The following is an 18,351-nucleotide window of genomic DNA, read 5'->3' as shown; positions in this document are numbered from 1 at the left end:
GATGATATTGTAGCTTTTTCTGAGAATGTTTTCTCCTTTTTCAGAGGGTCTATAGTGGGAACTATATACAGATTTTTTTAAAAAAAAGTATTGCCAGCGAAAGGACATAAGGACTCAATCTAAGCCTAAGCTGATTTTCCACTCTGATTTTCCACATAAGCAGGCTTGGAATAAGTTTTTATCACAGTCTATGTGAATATTTTACTTTAATAGGAATGTACAATAGAAATACATTCAAAATGAGCTTGATAGACTGTTCCTATCCTTTATGTGAAAGGGGAAATGATTATTGGGTAGAATGTTTAGGCAAATTATTAGCTGTTTATGGAATTTACTAATTTTGATTCATTTTTGAGCTACCGAGGTCACGCTCAGATTTATTTCCTACAAACAGGATCTATGCTAGTAGAACCTAGCATAACAGTTCATATTCGCTATAACCTAGGGCAGGGGTCCTCAAACTACGGCCCGCGGGCCACATGCAAATACAAGTATTGTATTTGTTCCTGTTTTGTTTTTTTACTTCAAAATAAGATATGTGCAGTGTGCATAGGAATTTGTTCATAGTTTTTTTTAAACTGTAGTCCGGCCCTCCAACGGTCTGAGGGACAGTGAACTGGCCCCCTGTTTAAAAAATTTGAGGACCCCTGACGTAGGGACTCCTATTCTTTCATCATTTCAGTTCTAACCCTAAAATGGTAGATGAATTCTATAGTCAAGATAAGAAGTTAAGTTATTCATGTTGTGAGATATCTCTGATAAGCCCAGGGAGTTTAAGAGAATTGCTCAGGGTCACTCAGAGTTATGGAAAGATTAAGAGATAAACCTTACTGATACTGAATTCACTGTGCATTTAACTGTTCTGTTCATATTATAAGAGATGAATAAGGTACTTGGGTTTTGATTAGTGTAAAGTTTCTTACATCTTTTTATTTATTAAACCATTTTATGAATTATTATAACTATGACTACTAACATTAATAGTTGCTATAAAATTTTGTGCAGTGTTCCAGCCTCTCTGCAGCTCTTTGAGATTGATACTGTGTTCAGTGTGTTATAAATAAGTGGACTATAAAAGAGTTAAATAACTTATCCAAGGCCACACAACTATTAATTAGTACAGTTACGACTCAGATCCAGGCCTATTTGACACATGGCTGTGCTGTTAATAACTTGGAGTACAGTTTCCCCATTAATTAATTAGTTCATTAAGCCAATTTTGTTAGATGTGTATTTCAGTATTCTGACCATCTCAAGAAAGTATGCAAGAGGAAGTAACTTTTTTTTCATGAAAGCTAAGGGAACAAATATAGTTTTAGATGACAGATAATAATGACTTCATTATTCCTTTTCGCTGGGATAGGAATAATTCTTCTAATATAAACCATACTCAAGTAATATTTAAAATGACTACAAGAAAGTTGCGTAGATAACACTGACAACTCTTGAAAACTGTTGAGATAAAGAAGATTAATGTGAAAAATGTTTTGAAAACTAGAATTAATATTGAGGTAAATCAGAAGCAATATTTTCTTTCACTCTTCCATAGATTTTTTTGGTTTGCTGTTTTCTTTTCCCCCTTTTCTCTCTCTCTCCTGGACTTTAAAAAACTAATTATTAACATCTTTAACAAGCAATGTGCTTCTCCAGATTGACAGGCTGCGTTGTCTCAATTTATCTACCTTCATATAACTCTTATTTTCCTAGGAACTGAAGTATGTTTCACTTCCCACTAAGTGTCTCAATTTGTGCCAAAAAGCAGATAGTTTGATCCAGAGTGCATGTTGAATTGGATGGAAAACAAAAGTCAGAATTCTGAGTTTGGACTCCAGATGGATTTTAAAATGGTTTTTAATATAGCTGATCAGTTGCTATATTAATATTGAAAGTCTGCTATTTAAAAGTGTAAGAACATTAACAGTGCTTTCAGTTGGAGCATTTTTTTTTTTTTGATCGGGGGATAAGCCAGATGGGAGAAGTTAAGCATATCTTAGCATGAAGGTATAACTCAAAGCAGTTGTAAAATAATGCACACATTTTTAAAACATATTTTTATAAATAATGAATGGCAGTAATTTTCCGCATATCAAAAATACTGGCTACTATGGTTTTAGTAATAATTATAAATAGTGTGAATTCTTATTCTGTTTTGGTGAAAATATTTCAATTATTTTAGAAAGTATTTCCATTACATAGGAAGTGCACAATCTATACTAATAAAAGGGTAATATGCTAATTAGACCAGGAGACCTTCCAGGACACCTTCCGGACATCCTTCCAGACAAAGCCATGGTGGTGGGGCTGAGGCAGAGGTGGTTAGGAGCGAGCAGGCTGGCGGGGGTGGGGCAGTTGGGGGTGAGCAGGCAGGCAGGTGAGCGGTTAGGAGCAGGCGGTCCCGGATTGCAAGAGGGTGCAGGCCGGGCTGAGGGACAACCCACCACCCTGTGCACAAATTTCATGCACTGGGCCACTAGGATCTTTATAAAGTTGAAAAGGAAAACATCAAGTGGAATGCACTGTGATTTATCAGTCACTCAAAAACTGTGCAGCTTTTCCTAATCTGTCTAAAGCAGTGGTTCCCAAACTTATTTGGCCTACCGCCCCCTTCCAGAAAAAATATTACTCAGTGCCCCCTGGAAATTAATTTTTTTTAAATTTTAATAGCAATTAAACAGAAAGATATATGTATTAATGTTTCTACCTTTTTCATAAAATATAGTAAAGAAAGGTGTAAATTAGAAACATTGAAGTGTGAAATTATGAAACTATTTATTGAACTCAGAATAGAAAGGTAATACAAAAAAAGTTAAATGCACTTGTGGCCATCACCGCCCCCCTGGATCGCTGCAGCGCCCACCAGGGGGCGGTAGCGCCCACTTTGGGAATCACTGGTCTAAAGTAAGGACAGCATGAAGGAGCTACATTAGTAGTGAGTGTTGATGACAACAGCAATAAAAGTATATCAGGATTAGAATAAAATCAGTGCCTGTAGAGAGAAATAAGAAGAATTCGATTTTTTTGTAGTTAATTGTGTAGATGGTCCTCTCACCTGCCCATTATCCCTGTAAAATCTGCAGAGCTGTGTTTCATTTGGGGCTGGTTCCCAGTCTAAGTGCAGGACTGACAGGTCATACAAATGCTGCTGCTGAGGGGCTATGCTGTCACCACGGTGACCATCTTCTCTGCAAGCTGTCTTTCCCACTAATGACAGGGGAAGCTGAGAACAAGGCAGCACAGTACTGAACTCCCCGCAGGCAAGCCAGTGGTTGCCAAAGTGGTGGAACTTGTGGGACTTTGAAAACTTCCCCGTGTCCAAAGATATTTCCCTTAGTCTGGCTCTGATGATTGACATTCTAACATTAACGATAAATGCATTTGGCTAAAAGTCTCTTAGTTTCCAGAAGTTCTTTAACAATTTTCCATGTCCTCAGAAAATGCTGTCATCTGTCATGTAGCACCATTCTGAGGATTAGTTTATTATACTGTGTTTCTCTGTGAGCCCTCATGAAAAAGACAGTAAAAGCTGATGGGACCCAAGTACTGATGAAAGGGGGTTAGTGGGTCAGGAGGGTGAGGAGCTGGGGACAGAGGTTGGCAGCAGTCTGTTTTGTGCATGAGGGAAATATGTGCCAAGAGAGAGGGAGGTGTGTGAAATAGAGAGGTTTGTATTATATTCATTCTATGTCTCCTCAAACTCTGCAGTTATTTGGGATCATTCTTCTATTTAATTTTATTTTAAAAATATATAATTAAACTCCTTATTCTTATGAATTTAGGAAAGTCATCGCTTTGCCCCAAGAAGTACTTCCATTACCTTGGTTGTTGATTTTTATTTCATTCTGAATCCTTGCTTAGAGTGTCTTTTTTAGTCAGCTATGGCCATCTTATCACAATTTCTCAATGTTGCCATAGCTTTCCCAGGTTATTTTGGCCAAAACATGGTGACAGGCCTTTCTCTGTATTCCTCAAGGCATTGCTGATAGGAGTCCTGCAGTTTATGACAAACTTAACAGATACCTAATCTGTTAACTAATGTTATTACATTAAAGAAAAAGAACATTTAATATTGGCTTTCAGACAGCAGTGCAGTAGCGGCAGCTTTAAGGACATATATGAGTGATTTCAAAGTCCTGAAGTGCAGCCCTGGCCGGGTGTTTCACTTGGTTTGAGGGTCGACCCATACACCAAAAGGTTGTGTCTTCGATTCCCAGTCAGGGCACATACATAGGTTGCAGGTTTGATCCCTGGTTGGGGTGCTTATGGGAGGCAGATGTTAAAATAAGTATTAAAATTAAAGTATCTATATTAAAATTAGATTCTAAGTCCCAATTATTATTGGCATTCTTGGTAAGACAACTTTCCATCACAACAAAAATTGAGACAATTCTATAATTTATTGCAATGGGTTTTTAATCTGTTCTAAAGCAGAATTTGTAAATTTTCCTATTGGCTTTTCTCAATATTTCATTAGAAAAACATCATATGTTGCTAGTTATGGGAAACTTTTGGTTTTTCTTCCTATGTTAGTATAGAGAACAGTAACTCAAATAATATTTTCAAAAGACTACAATATAAACTACTTTTTTCAAATAGTATGGCAGATTCCTAGATTGGCGCTTTGCCAAAGCTTGCAGTTTTACCAATAACTTATTCCCTTTGATTTTTAAAACTTTATAGACTAGTGTTTAAATAGAAATAAATGAGTTATATAGTCACAAATTTAGGGAATAAATGAAGGCCCTTAAACAATAGTGGTGCTAATTCCAGTATATTACAGATGTAATAATATTATACTAAAAGTAACAAAAGGATACTCTTTCTCTTACTTGTCACCTTTCAACATTAAGAGAATTGAGATATCATATTAAATACTTAGAATTTATTTTTCACCCAAGTAACCCTTCCTTTCTCCCTCCCTCCCTCCCTTCCCTCTTTCCTTTCTTTCCTTCTTTCCTTCTCTCTTTCTTTTTTAAAAATTAAATTTAAGAAAAGAGAATCTGACTTATCCCCATTTAGATAAAACTCTTCATTTCCGGTGATCTTATAGGCTACTGACCAGACTTTGTATTGGCCTCCTTTGGATTAAGTGCCATCTGTTATCGCTGAGGTGGAGGAGGAGAGAGCTCATGAAGAAAATATCATGACTATTTGGTGCTGTCCCCTTACCAGAGTCTCTGGATGAGGAATAATCCCCTCAAGGAATTGTGCATACAGAAGATAACATGATTAACACGTCTAGTTCACTGTTATAAAGTGCTTCTGGGAAAGGAAGCTCAGGAAGAAATTGTACCACCACTGCATCCTGTTTCACCATGGGCTAGGGAGAGATGAAACTCTGGTCAAAAATCACATGGTAGCCAAAGAAAGTTTTTGGCTAGACTCATGCGTTCATAGAAATAAAGCTAAGTACATGAATAAATAAACACATTTAAGAAATAAAAGGAAAAGGAAATAGGCTTATGGCAGAGAGTTTGTCTACCTTTGTGCCTCTCACCTGGCTCCTCATTCCTCATCTTCCTGACACTCTCCTAGGAGCTGTTAGCTCCCACCCTACTAGAGATGCTTTCTCATTCCAGGGAGCTGAGGATATTTCTCATTTCCTGTTATGAAAAGTGAAAGCAGTTTAGCTTTTTGTATATTTTTATCTGTAGAATCTTGTATAACATTTGGACAATTGAGAACAATATGTCTCATTTTGTAATTAGGCTGATCTTTAGTTATCTTAAAAAATGTACAAGCTCAGAGCAAAATTCAGTTAAACATTGGGTATATTAGATGCTATTGTTAAGTGTGTAGCTTTAATACTAGCATGACTCATGAAATATAACTCCTTTTATTAATGGCAAACAGCACCAGATGTTAGACTGTGGTCCTTGAGTTTGGCTAAGAAAGATTCAGAGCCAAGAACTCAAATATAACCAAAAGTTTATTTAAAAGTCACGAAGGTAGAAGAAGTGAGCCAGCTGGGCTGTGTGGACTCAGGAAACAAGTTACAGAGGCAAAAGAAGGGCCCTTCTTTTGAAGAGAGAAAGGTAAAGAAAAATAGGCTGGGGGAAGGAGAGAGGAAAAGGTGCGGGCATGCTCCAGAGAGTAAAGAAAGAAGGAAAGGAGGAAGTGGGAAAAGGTGGGGGCATGCTCAAGCACCCACATTGGGTCCTTTGTCTTAAGAGGTTTTATCTGTTTTCCAAAGGCAGGGATTTTAGGGGAAATCTCAGGGGAAGATTTCAATAGAATATTCATCAGCTTTCCAGGTGTGTCCTTCAGGGATGTGGTCTTTACTGATTGGTCAGTGCTAGGGTAGAGGGTCGTTAGTCATTGCATCTGGTCCTGATGTCAGCCACAGGCATCGCTTCATCTGGTTTTGCTGCTCTTCTGGGCCTAGAGCTGAAACATAACTGTGGCTTAAATGTTATCTCTAGTTTGACCAAAACTCTGTATCTGTGGTCAACAGATCTGAGGCTTTGTTCTTCAGATTATTCGATTCCAGCCAGAACCTCATTGTCCTGAGGGCTTAATGCTTAAGGAAGTGGTCAGGCAAGGGCTTGTATGAGAGTTGCATGAGGCTATTCTCCTGCCCCCTTGTTCCTCCTCTAAGGGGTTCTACTACATGATTAGCACCACACAGGGGAGGGAAGGTCAGCAGAGGGTCTAAACCATGAGACAAGTGATATGAAAGGTCGGGGGGGGGGGGGGGGTCTAAACTGAATAACCAACAGTATGCTCAGTTTTGCCAGTTGCTAAGCAGCTGGGGCTTTCTGCCCTGGTTACTCTGTACCTGGCCCATCCTTCCTACTCTGCTCACGTCTGTCTAACTGCCTACTGTATCACTTTTGCTGATTTGTCTTGGTGGTCTATAGTGTTTGAAAATATTAATAAGAATGAGGACAGCCTGCATTCAGACAACTATAGCATATAAAGTAAATAGAAGGGCAGGTTACTCAATTATTTTTTAAAAATATATGTTTTTATTGATTTTAGAGAGAGGAAGGGAGATGGAGAGAGAAATAGAAACATAAATGATGAGAGAGAATCATTGATCGCTGCTTCCTGCACACCCCCTACTGGGGATCGAGCCCACAACCCAGGTTTCTTTCTGGTGCATGGACAGACACTCAACCAACTGAGTCACACCAGGCGGGCTCAAATCTTGATACATCTAACTAGCAAAACAACATGATTTCACCTTACCATCATGATTGGTAAAATCATTTAATTTTTTCCGAATTCAGTTTTCTTATCTGTAGAAATGGGAAAAATACCTACTTCATAAATTGCTGTAGAATTATCTGAAGCATTTGGAAGTAGTTGGCACAATGTCTGGCATATATTAGCTCAATGAAATTCCTTTGTCTCTTCCTCCATCTCCACCCCCTTTACCCTTTCTCATTGCCACTTCTCTGACCTCTACCCAATGGCCTAATCAAAGAAGTACTGAGCTCCCAGATGATAGGCCTTTTCCTTTGTCCTCTTCTTTCATAATTATGTTACTTCCTTGTTAAGAATATGCTTACATGTATCTTATAGATAACACAAAAGTCTTTGTCTTTAAATTTGTTTTCTTACTTTTTCCAGTCTCCTCTCTAGTTCCCAAGAGGCTTCTCTACTTAAACATTTTACTGTTAAGTTTAACATCTCAAAAGCTGCTTAAATAATTTTCTTATTTTTCAAATAGACTCTTCTAATTTCCCCATTGTCTAACCAAAGCATAATTTCCTTCTCTAATTCATTAATTCAAGTTGATATGCCTTCAGTGATTATTCCTGAATAACTCTATTCATTCCATTACTTTATATCTGAAACTTTAAAAATTTATCTTTAGTTTGCAGTATATTAATTCAGTTTTTGATACTTTTAAACTATAATTTATTTCAGGTTTTTGAGCTATAGTTTGCCTAAAATCTTAAGAGGTTCTTAAAAAAGGAACTTTATCCTATTCTTTTATATACTTCAAAATCTGGGTGTAGATTGATTCACTGATTGTTGACTAGAGCTATTCAAATAAGCTCCAAAGTATGTCTTTATTTCTTTCTCCCTGTCTTTTCTTTCTGCTTCCTCACTTTGCTTACAGAAAAAAATCCTGAGGATAAAGGATATTTGTGGAGAGTGGCTACAGCGTTTGGACAGGTTTAAGCCTCGGACTAATGAGAGGGCACGGTCCTCTCGTGCCCGTGTAGTTCCCAGCTTGGAGGGCAAACCCTCCCAGCACAACTATAGCCAAAGCCTATGGTTCTAAGCTTGACCTTATGGTTCGAACCTGTGGTCCCATGTGGCTGAGTGATGTGGGCTGCGGGAGGTGCAGCAAGTGCTGCCAAAACAAAGCTTGATAGAGTTCTCAGGTGTATGTAATTAAGTAGATTTGAAACTCTTGAGAACATTGTAAACATCTTGACCACGCCCCTGCTTTGCCTCATGGGATCTGACTATAAAATAAAGACTTGGCTTACAGGTTGTGTCACTGTCTCTCTATCTGAAAACAGTGTCCCATCTGGCCCCAGCTATATTCTCTTGTCTGTTTTCTTTAATCCTTCACCGCCCTTCTCAGGTTCACCACTGGCTGTGCTGGATGCAGTTCAGATATTATCTATTTTTTATCTTTGAGTATTAATGATAAGATTATACTTAATTTTGATTCTATTATTTGGAATTTTTGCTACTAAGTTCATTTTTTAATTGAGGTATAATTGACATATAACATTTGTTATTAATTTCTTACACAGCTTTACAAAACCCCTTTTGATGAACTTGTGAACAGGCTCTTTCATTTGTCTTAGCTCATTCATGGAGTGTTATGACAATGGAATTAGATAAACTGTGTGGATGTGGTCCAGTTTTTTGATAATTACAAACAGATTATGTCTTAGGGCATTTTGTTTTAGCATTAATGAGCTAGAACCAACTTTTGAAAAAGTTTAGCAAAATTTAACAAATCCGTTGCTGGATACCAGCCTTTTATAAAAGATGCTTCTCTTTATTCTATAGTTTGCTACCATTTTAGTTGATAATAACAAATCATTCAAATAATACTCAAAGTTTTTAAGAATATGAATAAGAGTTTATTTCATAAAAATGTAAACCTTATTAAAACAATTAAGTTTTTTAAGAAATAAATTAGTAAGGATTGCATTAATATTGATGAGGAATCTGTCAGTTGGGGTACAAGACAACCCAGAACCTGGGTTTAGTGGTTTGGCTTATATGGGTTTACTTTTCATAGCATGTTTTCACTTCTCCCCTTTCAGGGTCTGAAAGGCTATCCAGGCCTCCCAGGACTCCGAGGTGAACAAGTGAGTACTTCCTTTGTAAAATGGTATCTTTCCCAGTGAGAAAGACACCCACTAGAGAACTTCATTGAGAGATTTCCCCCCATTTACTATTTCAATTTTCTAATTATTTCCCCTCTGTTTAGTATAAGAACAATTTTTAATTATCTATTTTAATTTTGTTTTTTGCATAGTCCGGTCTGACTTTCAGTGTGCCTAATATCTTCCAGAGCAGCAGTTCTTAAACTCTTGTGGTTCACAAGCCCCTTTGAGAATCTCACAAATGCTGTGAACCCTTTTCTCAGAAAATACACTTATCCATGTACTACATGCACACCCCCACGCTCATCCATGCTCACACACATACACATACACCCACACACACGCCCGACTTATTTCCTACAATTTCAGGGCCTTGTCTCTTCACTAATGTCAATCCTTGCATGAGGGATGCAAATGAATTTTAATAACCTAAATCAGATGTCACATATGCTGCTGTCCATTACATATATAAGTACATATTTAAAAGTCAAAATACTGTAGTTTTGGAACTACAGTATCTAGTTTTTAATTATGCCTTCTCTCTCCCACCAGAAAATATTATATCATTACGTCATTTAAAAATGTCCTATTTCTTGTTTTCAATACAGTGTGTAGTAGCCCAGTGACAAGGGTAGGAGATTAGAAACTAACTAGGGTGGCAGCTACTATTATTGGAGATCCAGCAGAGCGCCTCAGGAAGCCCTAAAGCAGTGGTTCTCAACCTTCCTAATGCCGCAACCCTTTAATACAGCTCCTCATGTTGTGGTGACCCCCAACCATAAAATTATTTTCGTTGCTACTTCATAACTGTAATTTTGCTACTGTTATGAATCATAATATAAATATCTGATATGCAGGATGTATTTTCATTGCTACAAGTTGAACATAATTAAAGCATAGTGATTAATCACAAAAACAATATGCAATTATACATGTGTTTTCCGATTGCCTTAGGCGACACCTGTGAAAGGGTCGTTCAACCCCCAAAGGGGTAGCGACCCACAGGTTGAGAACCGCTTCCCTAAAGAGAGCTCAAGAAAGAAATGTGATGGGGACTGTCACTTGAGAAAAAGATATAAATGAAGATATAAAGGCAACTTTCTATTTCATATGTGTTAAGTGGGACAGTACACAATATTCAGTCCCTGAAGCACAATTTTCCAAGATTACTAGTTACTAGACATGGCAAGCAAAACATAACACATGGAATTTCAGTTTCCAAAAGATTAAACAATTACTGAAAATCATTTTAATTTTTATGGGTAAAAATCACAAGGGTGGGAGGAAATATGGAGGGGGAAAAGTCCCCAGAATACTGCTTTGGCAGAAATGTGTGGATCTCAATGAAGAAAACCTAATACTTCACAAGAAAATGAAAAATTGATCTTGTGTCAGTACTGGCCAGTTCTCTCATAGCTTCTTTATAACCTAGTTCTGTTTGTGTGCATATTATTGTTCTGCGAGTGTTATGCTTTTAAGAAGAGTCTAAAATCACTTGTAAAGGTTGGAAAATGTATTTGGAGTCAGTTCTTACTTTCTATTCTAATTATTTCCAGAAAAAAAGGCAAAATTTGATAATTGTGAGGAACAACTAAAATCATGTTGCATTTTAACTATGAACACGCTGCAGTCATTAAGAAGAGCCTAACTAATTTGCTGGGAGATATTCATTTATGGAAAATTTATAAATATCTATAAATTGGTCAGCAAACATTTGGAAAAGTATTTATATAATCTGTGCAAGCTCTAGTAATAAGAGCTGTCATTTATTGAGTTTTTATTAGTGGCCAAACTGTACTACCTGTCAATGACAATTTGTAGTGGTATAGTGATTTATTGAATATTTCCATATGTTGACTAATGTAATGCTCAGCATCACTAAGAATTATGGCAGTTACCTCCACTTTTAAATATATTCCTACACTTTATTCTGTTTTATCCATACAATAATCCTGTGACCTAGAGATGCACTAAGATGCAGGGAGGATCCACCGTGGTAGTGCTGGGACTCTCCATGGAGTCTGACCGACTCAGAGCATGTACCTTAATGCTCAGGGCAAGAAGTGGGATTGGGGCAGGCTTCTTATTCCTAATTACCCCCCTGAGGCTATAAGATATTATTTTGTGCCTAAATTCCTCCATTCAATCTAAAGATTTAAGTGAGCCATTAAAAACAACAACATTTTTTTAAGTGCAAAGTGAATTGAGTTGTAGTGTTCGTTTTGAGTTCCTTTGGAGCTCCTGTGGTTGCCGCAGTGATTTCAGGGTACCGTTGACTTAGCATGTATTTGTGCCATGTAAGACCAAGTTGAAGGCTTACTTGTTTACTTTATTTGCTGCTATTCCCGTACAGAGGAACTTAGCCATTGAGTGGAGTTCTTTTTTTTTTTTTTTTATTTCTCTGTACAGCTGGAATGTGTTAGCTCTCTGCATGAAGCTTTAACACATTCGATGAAAATCCATTCAAAATCAGATTTCACTTATGTCTTATAGCAGATTGCTTTTAACTGGGGTCAGTTAACCTGATTAGGCTAGGAAAGGAATGAAAGAGATGGTGGGAAGTTGGCATTAGTCAGATAGTGACCTACAGAATAAAAACAGCATTTTTAATTTGTTTCACTCATTTCTATTGGCCTACCTAAATATAAGGTTTTATATGGGGCATAAGCAAGCAGTTGTAAATAGACTGGAACAAATCTCTTAATTAGAGCGTTTTCCTTATAGTACTATTGGAAGTTATTTGCACTTCAAACCTATACTAGAAAGACACCCTTGAATGGTGGTCTTTGGAATTATATTTACTGATTTAAATCCTAACTTTTTACTTACTAGCTGAATGACTTCCCATTGGTGAGAAACACTTTATGTCTTATTTTTTTCATCTGTAAAATAGTGATAATAGTATTTATCCTTATAGGGTTTGAGCAGATTAGGTAAATGTATATATATTACTTGAAATATATAGTTCCTGGCATATGATAGGTACTCAATAAATGTTATTATAGAAATAAAATACCATGTATTATATGTAATATTAATAAGGTAATATCTATTACATAAATATGGTTTCTAAAATACATAGGATATAATCTTTTCACTTGTAGACAAGAATTTTATTCTATAATTGTCAGAAGACCACTGTTTATTCATATTCTGTTAAATTGTTCGTTGTCATGTGTATATATATATATATATATATACATATCCTATATAATAAAACCCTAATATACAAATTGACCAAATAGTGGAATGACCGGTTGCTATGATGCACACTGACCACCAGGGGGCAGACGCTCAACACAGGAGCTACCCCCTGGTGGTCAGTGCGCTCCCACAAGGAGAGTACCACTCAACCAGAAGCCGAACTCACGGCTGGTGAGTACAGCGGCGGTGGCAGGAGCCTCTCCCGCCTCCACTGCAGGCGGGCTGTAAAAAGTGAGGGGTCCCAGACTGCAACAGGGCGCAGGCCGGGCTGAGGGACCCCCCCCCCCCCCCCGCTCCAGTGCACAAATGTCATATACATACATAATCTGTATGTATATATGCATGTATTTATATGTGTGGGTTTACACACATACCAAAACTTGTATCTGGGTTCACATTCAGGTTCTGCTACTTACTGTGGCATCTTGGGTAAGTTTCACAGCTTCCCTGTATGCTTGTTTTTTCATTGTAGAATGGAAATAGTATCTCTAAAGTACTTGGTATGGTGATTGCACATAAAAAAGTGCTTGGTAAATCGTAATTGTTGGAGCAAGAGAAGGAAGGGAGAGAGGAGGGAGTAAAATGAGACAGAATAAAATTGAGAAATGCATTCTTAGAGAAATTGAAAGAAAGATGTATTGGAAGCCTACATGTCTAATAGAATGGGAGGGCAAACCTTTCAACTGTGATTTTCTATTCTTTGTGTTTTCTTTGGTCTTTTCTTTCTCTAGAGTTTTCAAGCTTCTCGAGTTTTATAGTGTTTCTATACTTAAAATAGAGGTAACTTCTATTTCTGGGCAAATGGGCAAAGGGATAGTGTCTTTCATTATCTCTTTTACAAACAGCAAGCAAGAAATGAATTTTACATGATAAATAAGGAATCTATGAATTTTACTCTTGCTGTCATCATATGAGGTAAAGGCAACTCAACACGCATTCTTCTGGCATTTCCTTGTTTCAAGAATTATTTGGTAGCCATAAACTCTGAATAAACTGATGAATGAGTGAATGAATGAGTGAATGAATGATGTATAAGTGAAAGAAAGTAAAAACAAGAATATGTTGACATTAGGAAAGTTGAAAAGGTTGGTGTTGAAATTCACGCTTATTTAGTCTTGTGGGGCTTATGCTCAGATAGTTAAGATGAGTTCCCTTTTCATTTTGTTGATGGTTTCTTCTGCTGGGCAAAAGCTTTTTAGTTAGATATAGTCCCATTTGTTTATTTTTTCCGTTGTTTCTCTTGCCCAAGGAGATATATCTGGGTTCTATGTGAACCCAAAAATATTGCTACGAGAGATGTCTTCGATTTTATTGCCTATGACTGAGACAAGAAGGAATTCAATTAAAAAAGATAGTGGTTATTAAGAACTGTACCAACTCTTTCTCTATAATAAATGTCTTCTTTATTTATGTAGTACTGGATTTTTCCACCCTTCACTTATTATTATTAATGTACAATGTCTCATTTCGGTCCCTAATCTAACAGTTTTATTTATTTTTATTTAGCAATTTGGGCTCATTTTTATTTCAAACAGGTGATTTCAATCAGCATTTTTATAAGGAAAAATTTCTTTCCAAATTTGGGTATTATGAATGCATCACGTTTGTTCCCTTGGGCTTCCTTTGACTTTGTTGTGCTTTATTTTTCATTTCAGGGAATTCCAGGATTCACTGGAAATATTGGTTCACCTGGTTACCCTGGCAGGCAGGTGAGGTAACTATACTTATACTTCTCCTTTCTTGTTTGTCTTTATTAACATATTGTATGTTCTGATTTTGAGAATTAATGTTCAAATGGTAATTGGTTTATTTTTTTAAATAATGAATTACTCAGAGCAAAATAATGTCAAAATCAAAACTGTAAAAACCCATCAAAAATTTAACTACAGAAAGTATTGTTAAAATGGGAGTGGGGTTTTAAAGCTGTTTGATGTGATATACTTTCAAAATTAAAATGCTCAAGGGTCTAATAAGATCTTAAAATAGCCCAGCTGCTGATTTTACAATACTGCCACTGATGAAAATGAAGTAATAGTAAGAGTTAAGACTCTTCTGTATAATAAACATCATTTTTAAATAACACAGTTATAAAAGCTTGGGATAATGTTGGCAGTGCTATATATGCCACTACCAAATACTTTGATCTGAACTAAATTTAATATCTGTATACTGTTTTAAAATGCAGTCTAATCATTTTATATTTATTTTCCTCTAATTTCTTACTTCGTTACTTCATGTAGACTAATAGTGGAACACATTTTCTTTCCTAGGTTTTTATGAATTGATTACTGACTCTTAAAATTAATTATTCATTCATTAATTATACACTTATCATAGCTTTTTTATTATCAAGAATGAGAGAAATAAAACTGCCAAAAATAATCAATTAACAAAATTTCATTTTTTTAGTCTTTAAAAGTACATGGAAGGTATTGCATATTAGAGTCTTACCACCACGTGATAATTTATGTTATATGAAAAATATAAAATAAACTGGAAATACTCAAATATATGGACATTGAAGTTAAATATTTATTTTTTTAAATTATAGGAATATATTTTAGATAAGTTAATTACAAGTGTTTTAAAAGAACATAGTTTTCCAATGAGAATAATTTAATAAAAAAATATTTATTTTTGTATCTGATGTGTTAACATACTTTATTTAGATACCTAAAATATATTTTTATATAGATTATATACAGTGCCTCTTTTGGTTCTGAAATTATAAAATTCCTTGAACATATATAGTCTGCATTAAGCATACAGAGTTTCATAATTGTGAAAATGACACCTCTTTATATGTCCTTCTTATTAATCTGTTTATAAACAACTCTAAAAAGTACTGCAGTCTGATGATGATGTCTTTTATTCACACTAGGGTCTAGCTGGCCCAGAAGGTAATCTGGGTCCTAAAGGTGTACGAGTAAGTTACTATTTTCATCTTTTTGTTAAGTATGCATGCATAATAGTAGAATGAAATATATAAAATACTTACCATTTTCACCCATTTTTTAGGAACTTTGAATGTAATGCAAGTTTAGCCTGAAAAGAATTATACTTGTTCAATAGATATTTTTTTTTCTGTTAAGGCCACAGAAAGTAGTCTTATAGTAGTAGGTTTTATATCATTTGTTGATAACTCTTACCTCATTTACATTATTTTGATAGCTCCTAAAAAAATACCTGGTTTGTTAGAATATGCTCTATAAACAGTTGTATTATTATTTATATGTAAGCATATATAGAGCTAAGAAATCATGAAAAATCAAGAGGCAAAAAAACTCATATTAGTTTAAGGCTGAGATAATATGACATAAAACTATCTGGAGTAGAGAAATATCTACAAAGAAGGAAATAAACTTATCATATAAAGAACATATCACTGCTCTTCCAAACCATTAAAGGAGTTATTAGCCACTTTTAATCATTAAGGGAGTAAAAAGAATTACTGTCATATGTTATGTAATATACTATAAATTAACACCAAGTTGGTTCTAGGAAATATTAGTAAAAGTATACTAAAATTTTATTTTAGAAATTCTCCATTTTATAGTCAGTTGTTTTCCAGAATCTATATCTGTTGCTTATATTATTTAAAATACTTTTTTTGAAATAAATGCATGAAGTATTTGAACTTTTAAAATTCTTAATCATTTTCAAATACTTTCATAGGTATTTTCTTCTTTTATTTTGCTATCAATCATATAAAGTAGGAGAACAGGTATATTATCTCCATTTTATAATTTAGAAAATAGTAAGCCAAAGAGTTTATGTGATTTGGCAAAGTCGTAGCTGGCCAGAACGAGAACCAAAATCTTCTCACCTTAGCTCCTCTTTCTGCATATCCTGCGCTATCTCTACCCTTGCATTAAGCGAAAATATATTGGGGGGAAGTCATGCATTTCTTTATTGGAAGCTGTACTAAAAGCACATGTCGACTTGATTCAGGAAACAAGAAGAGATTAGAGTTTAAGAACATGGGCTTTGGAATTAGGTCTGCTTTCTTTGTTTGTCTTTTCCCCTTAACTTCTCATTCCCTGGATTTATGACTTTAGATATCACTCACCCCTTCTGTTTCATTTTTTAAAAATCTTATTAAATGCTGATAATGAAACTTACCTTTCAGGTATTTACAAAAACTACCTGAGCTTAATATTCTTAAAGCACATTACCTAGCTCATAGCATGCATTTTCTAAGCAGATTATTACATTACTAGAGGCCCAGTGCATGAAATTCATGCATGGGACAGGGTTCCTCAGCCTGGCCTGCACCCTCTCTAATCTGGGACCCCTCAGGGGATGTCCGACTGCCTCTCGCAATCCCGGACCCCTGGCTCCTAACCACTCTCCTGCCTGCCTGCCTGCCTGATCACCCCTAACCACCTCTGCCTGCCTGCCTAATTGTCCCTAACTGCTCCCCTACTGGCCTGATTGCCCCTAACTGCTTCCCTGCTGGCCTGATCGCCCCTAACCGCCTCTGCCTCGCCCCACATCCTGGACCCAGGATTCCCTCCTCCAGCCAGTCACAGGCACCCGGGACCCAGTCTTCCCTCCCTCTGCCTGGCTGCAGGCACCCAGAACCCGGGCCAGGTTCACCTGGGCTGGCCACAGCCACAGGGCACTGTGGGCAGGTGGCTTTGCCTGGGCCACAGCCACAGGCACCTGGGACCATGGGGTGGGCAGCTTGTCCCTCTCCCAGGCCAGAGGTGCAGGCACAGCCATTGGTGCCTGGGACCACAGGGCAGGTGGCTTGTCCCTCTCCTGGGCCGCAGCCCCAGCCTCTGGTGCCCGGGACCGCGGGGCGTGCAGCTTGTCCCTCTCCTGGGCCGCAGATGCAGGTGCAGCTGCTGGCGCCTGGGACCGTGGGGCAGGCGGCTTGTCCCTCTCCTGGGCCGCAGCCTGGCTGGTTCCCATTCCTCTCTCGCGAGCTCATTTGTGCCTGGCTGATCCCCATTCCTCTCTCCCTAGTGTTGAATGTCTGAGCCATTATGGCATGATGGCTTGAGGGTGTGAGGGCATGATGACCATTTGCATATTAGCTCTTCATTATATAGAATTATTGAACTTGGGAGTTTCTTCTGTGCATGAGCTAATAACTCCAAGACATGTTATCTGGCACTATGTGCTTTTCTCTAACTGCATTTTCTCATCTTGCTTCAGTGATTCCTATAACTCTTTTAAGTTCTTCTTCATGTCATTTTTGTATTGTATTATACATCCTTTTTTGTTGCTTCTCCCCTGCCCCCTTTAGTATTTAGAATTATTGTCTACATCGTAACCATTTTTAAGTTGTACTTTTAGGTTTGGATGGCCAGCTTCATAAAAGGATTTTTTTAAAAAAGAATACAAATATATTATTTTCTGATTGAGTAATTTTTAAAATGTTCTTTTGGGAGAGTGGGAGAAATCAGGAGAGTCATTTGTCTAGGTCTCACATTCACAAATGGTCTCAAATGTAGATTTTAAAAAATCTTTATTGTTGAAAGTATTACATACGTCCCCTTTTTTCTCCCTCTGACTGCTTCCAGCCTGCCCCTGCCCCATTGTCTGTGTCCATGGGTTATGCATATATCTATGCATACAAGTTCCTTGGTTGATCACTTCCTACCCACCCACCCTCCCTCGCCTTCAAATGTAGATTTTTGACATTAAGACCAAATATAGCTAAAAAGACCAAAATAACAAAATCACACTGAGAAGTTAAAGGGAATATTTTTTATTTAATTTGTGTCCTATTACTGGATTATGCCACATGTAATCCACTTTAAATTAATATTTTTATAAGTCATGATAAATGATCTTTGGACTGGTACTGTTATTTGATTACATTAATTGTTGTTAA

General features: G+C 36.8%; 1 protein-coding gene across 1 annotated transcript in view; it reads left to right on the top strand.

Moving 5' to 3' along the window:
• Nucleotides 1-18,351, top strand: part of COL24A1 (collagen type XXIV alpha 1 chain) — a 335,909-nt gene that overhangs the window by 53,453 nt on the left and 264,105 nt on the right. Inside the window, exons 8-10 of the mRNA XM_070403718.1 lie at nucleotides 9,240-9,284; nucleotides 14,162-14,215; nucleotides 15,388-15,432. Of these exons, the coding sequence (XP_070259819.1) occupies nucleotides 9,240-9,284; nucleotides 14,162-14,215; nucleotides 15,388-15,432 (144 nt within the window). The remainder of the gene's footprint in view (nucleotides 1-9,239; nucleotides 9,285-14,161; nucleotides 14,216-15,387; nucleotides 15,433-18,351) is intronic.

This window comes from Myotis yumanensis, unplaced genomic scaffold, assembly GCF_028538775.1.
Source record: "Myotis yumanensis isolate MYYU_CA2020_CCGP unplaced genomic scaffold, mMyoYum1.0.hap1 SCAF_2, whole genome shotgun sequence".
Taxonomy (NCBI): domain Eukaryota; kingdom Metazoa; phylum Chordata; class Mammalia; order Chiroptera; family Vespertilionidae; genus Myotis; species Myotis yumanensis.
Note: the sequence above shows the minus strand (reverse complement) of the source record. Positions and strands in the feature narration are given on the sequence as shown.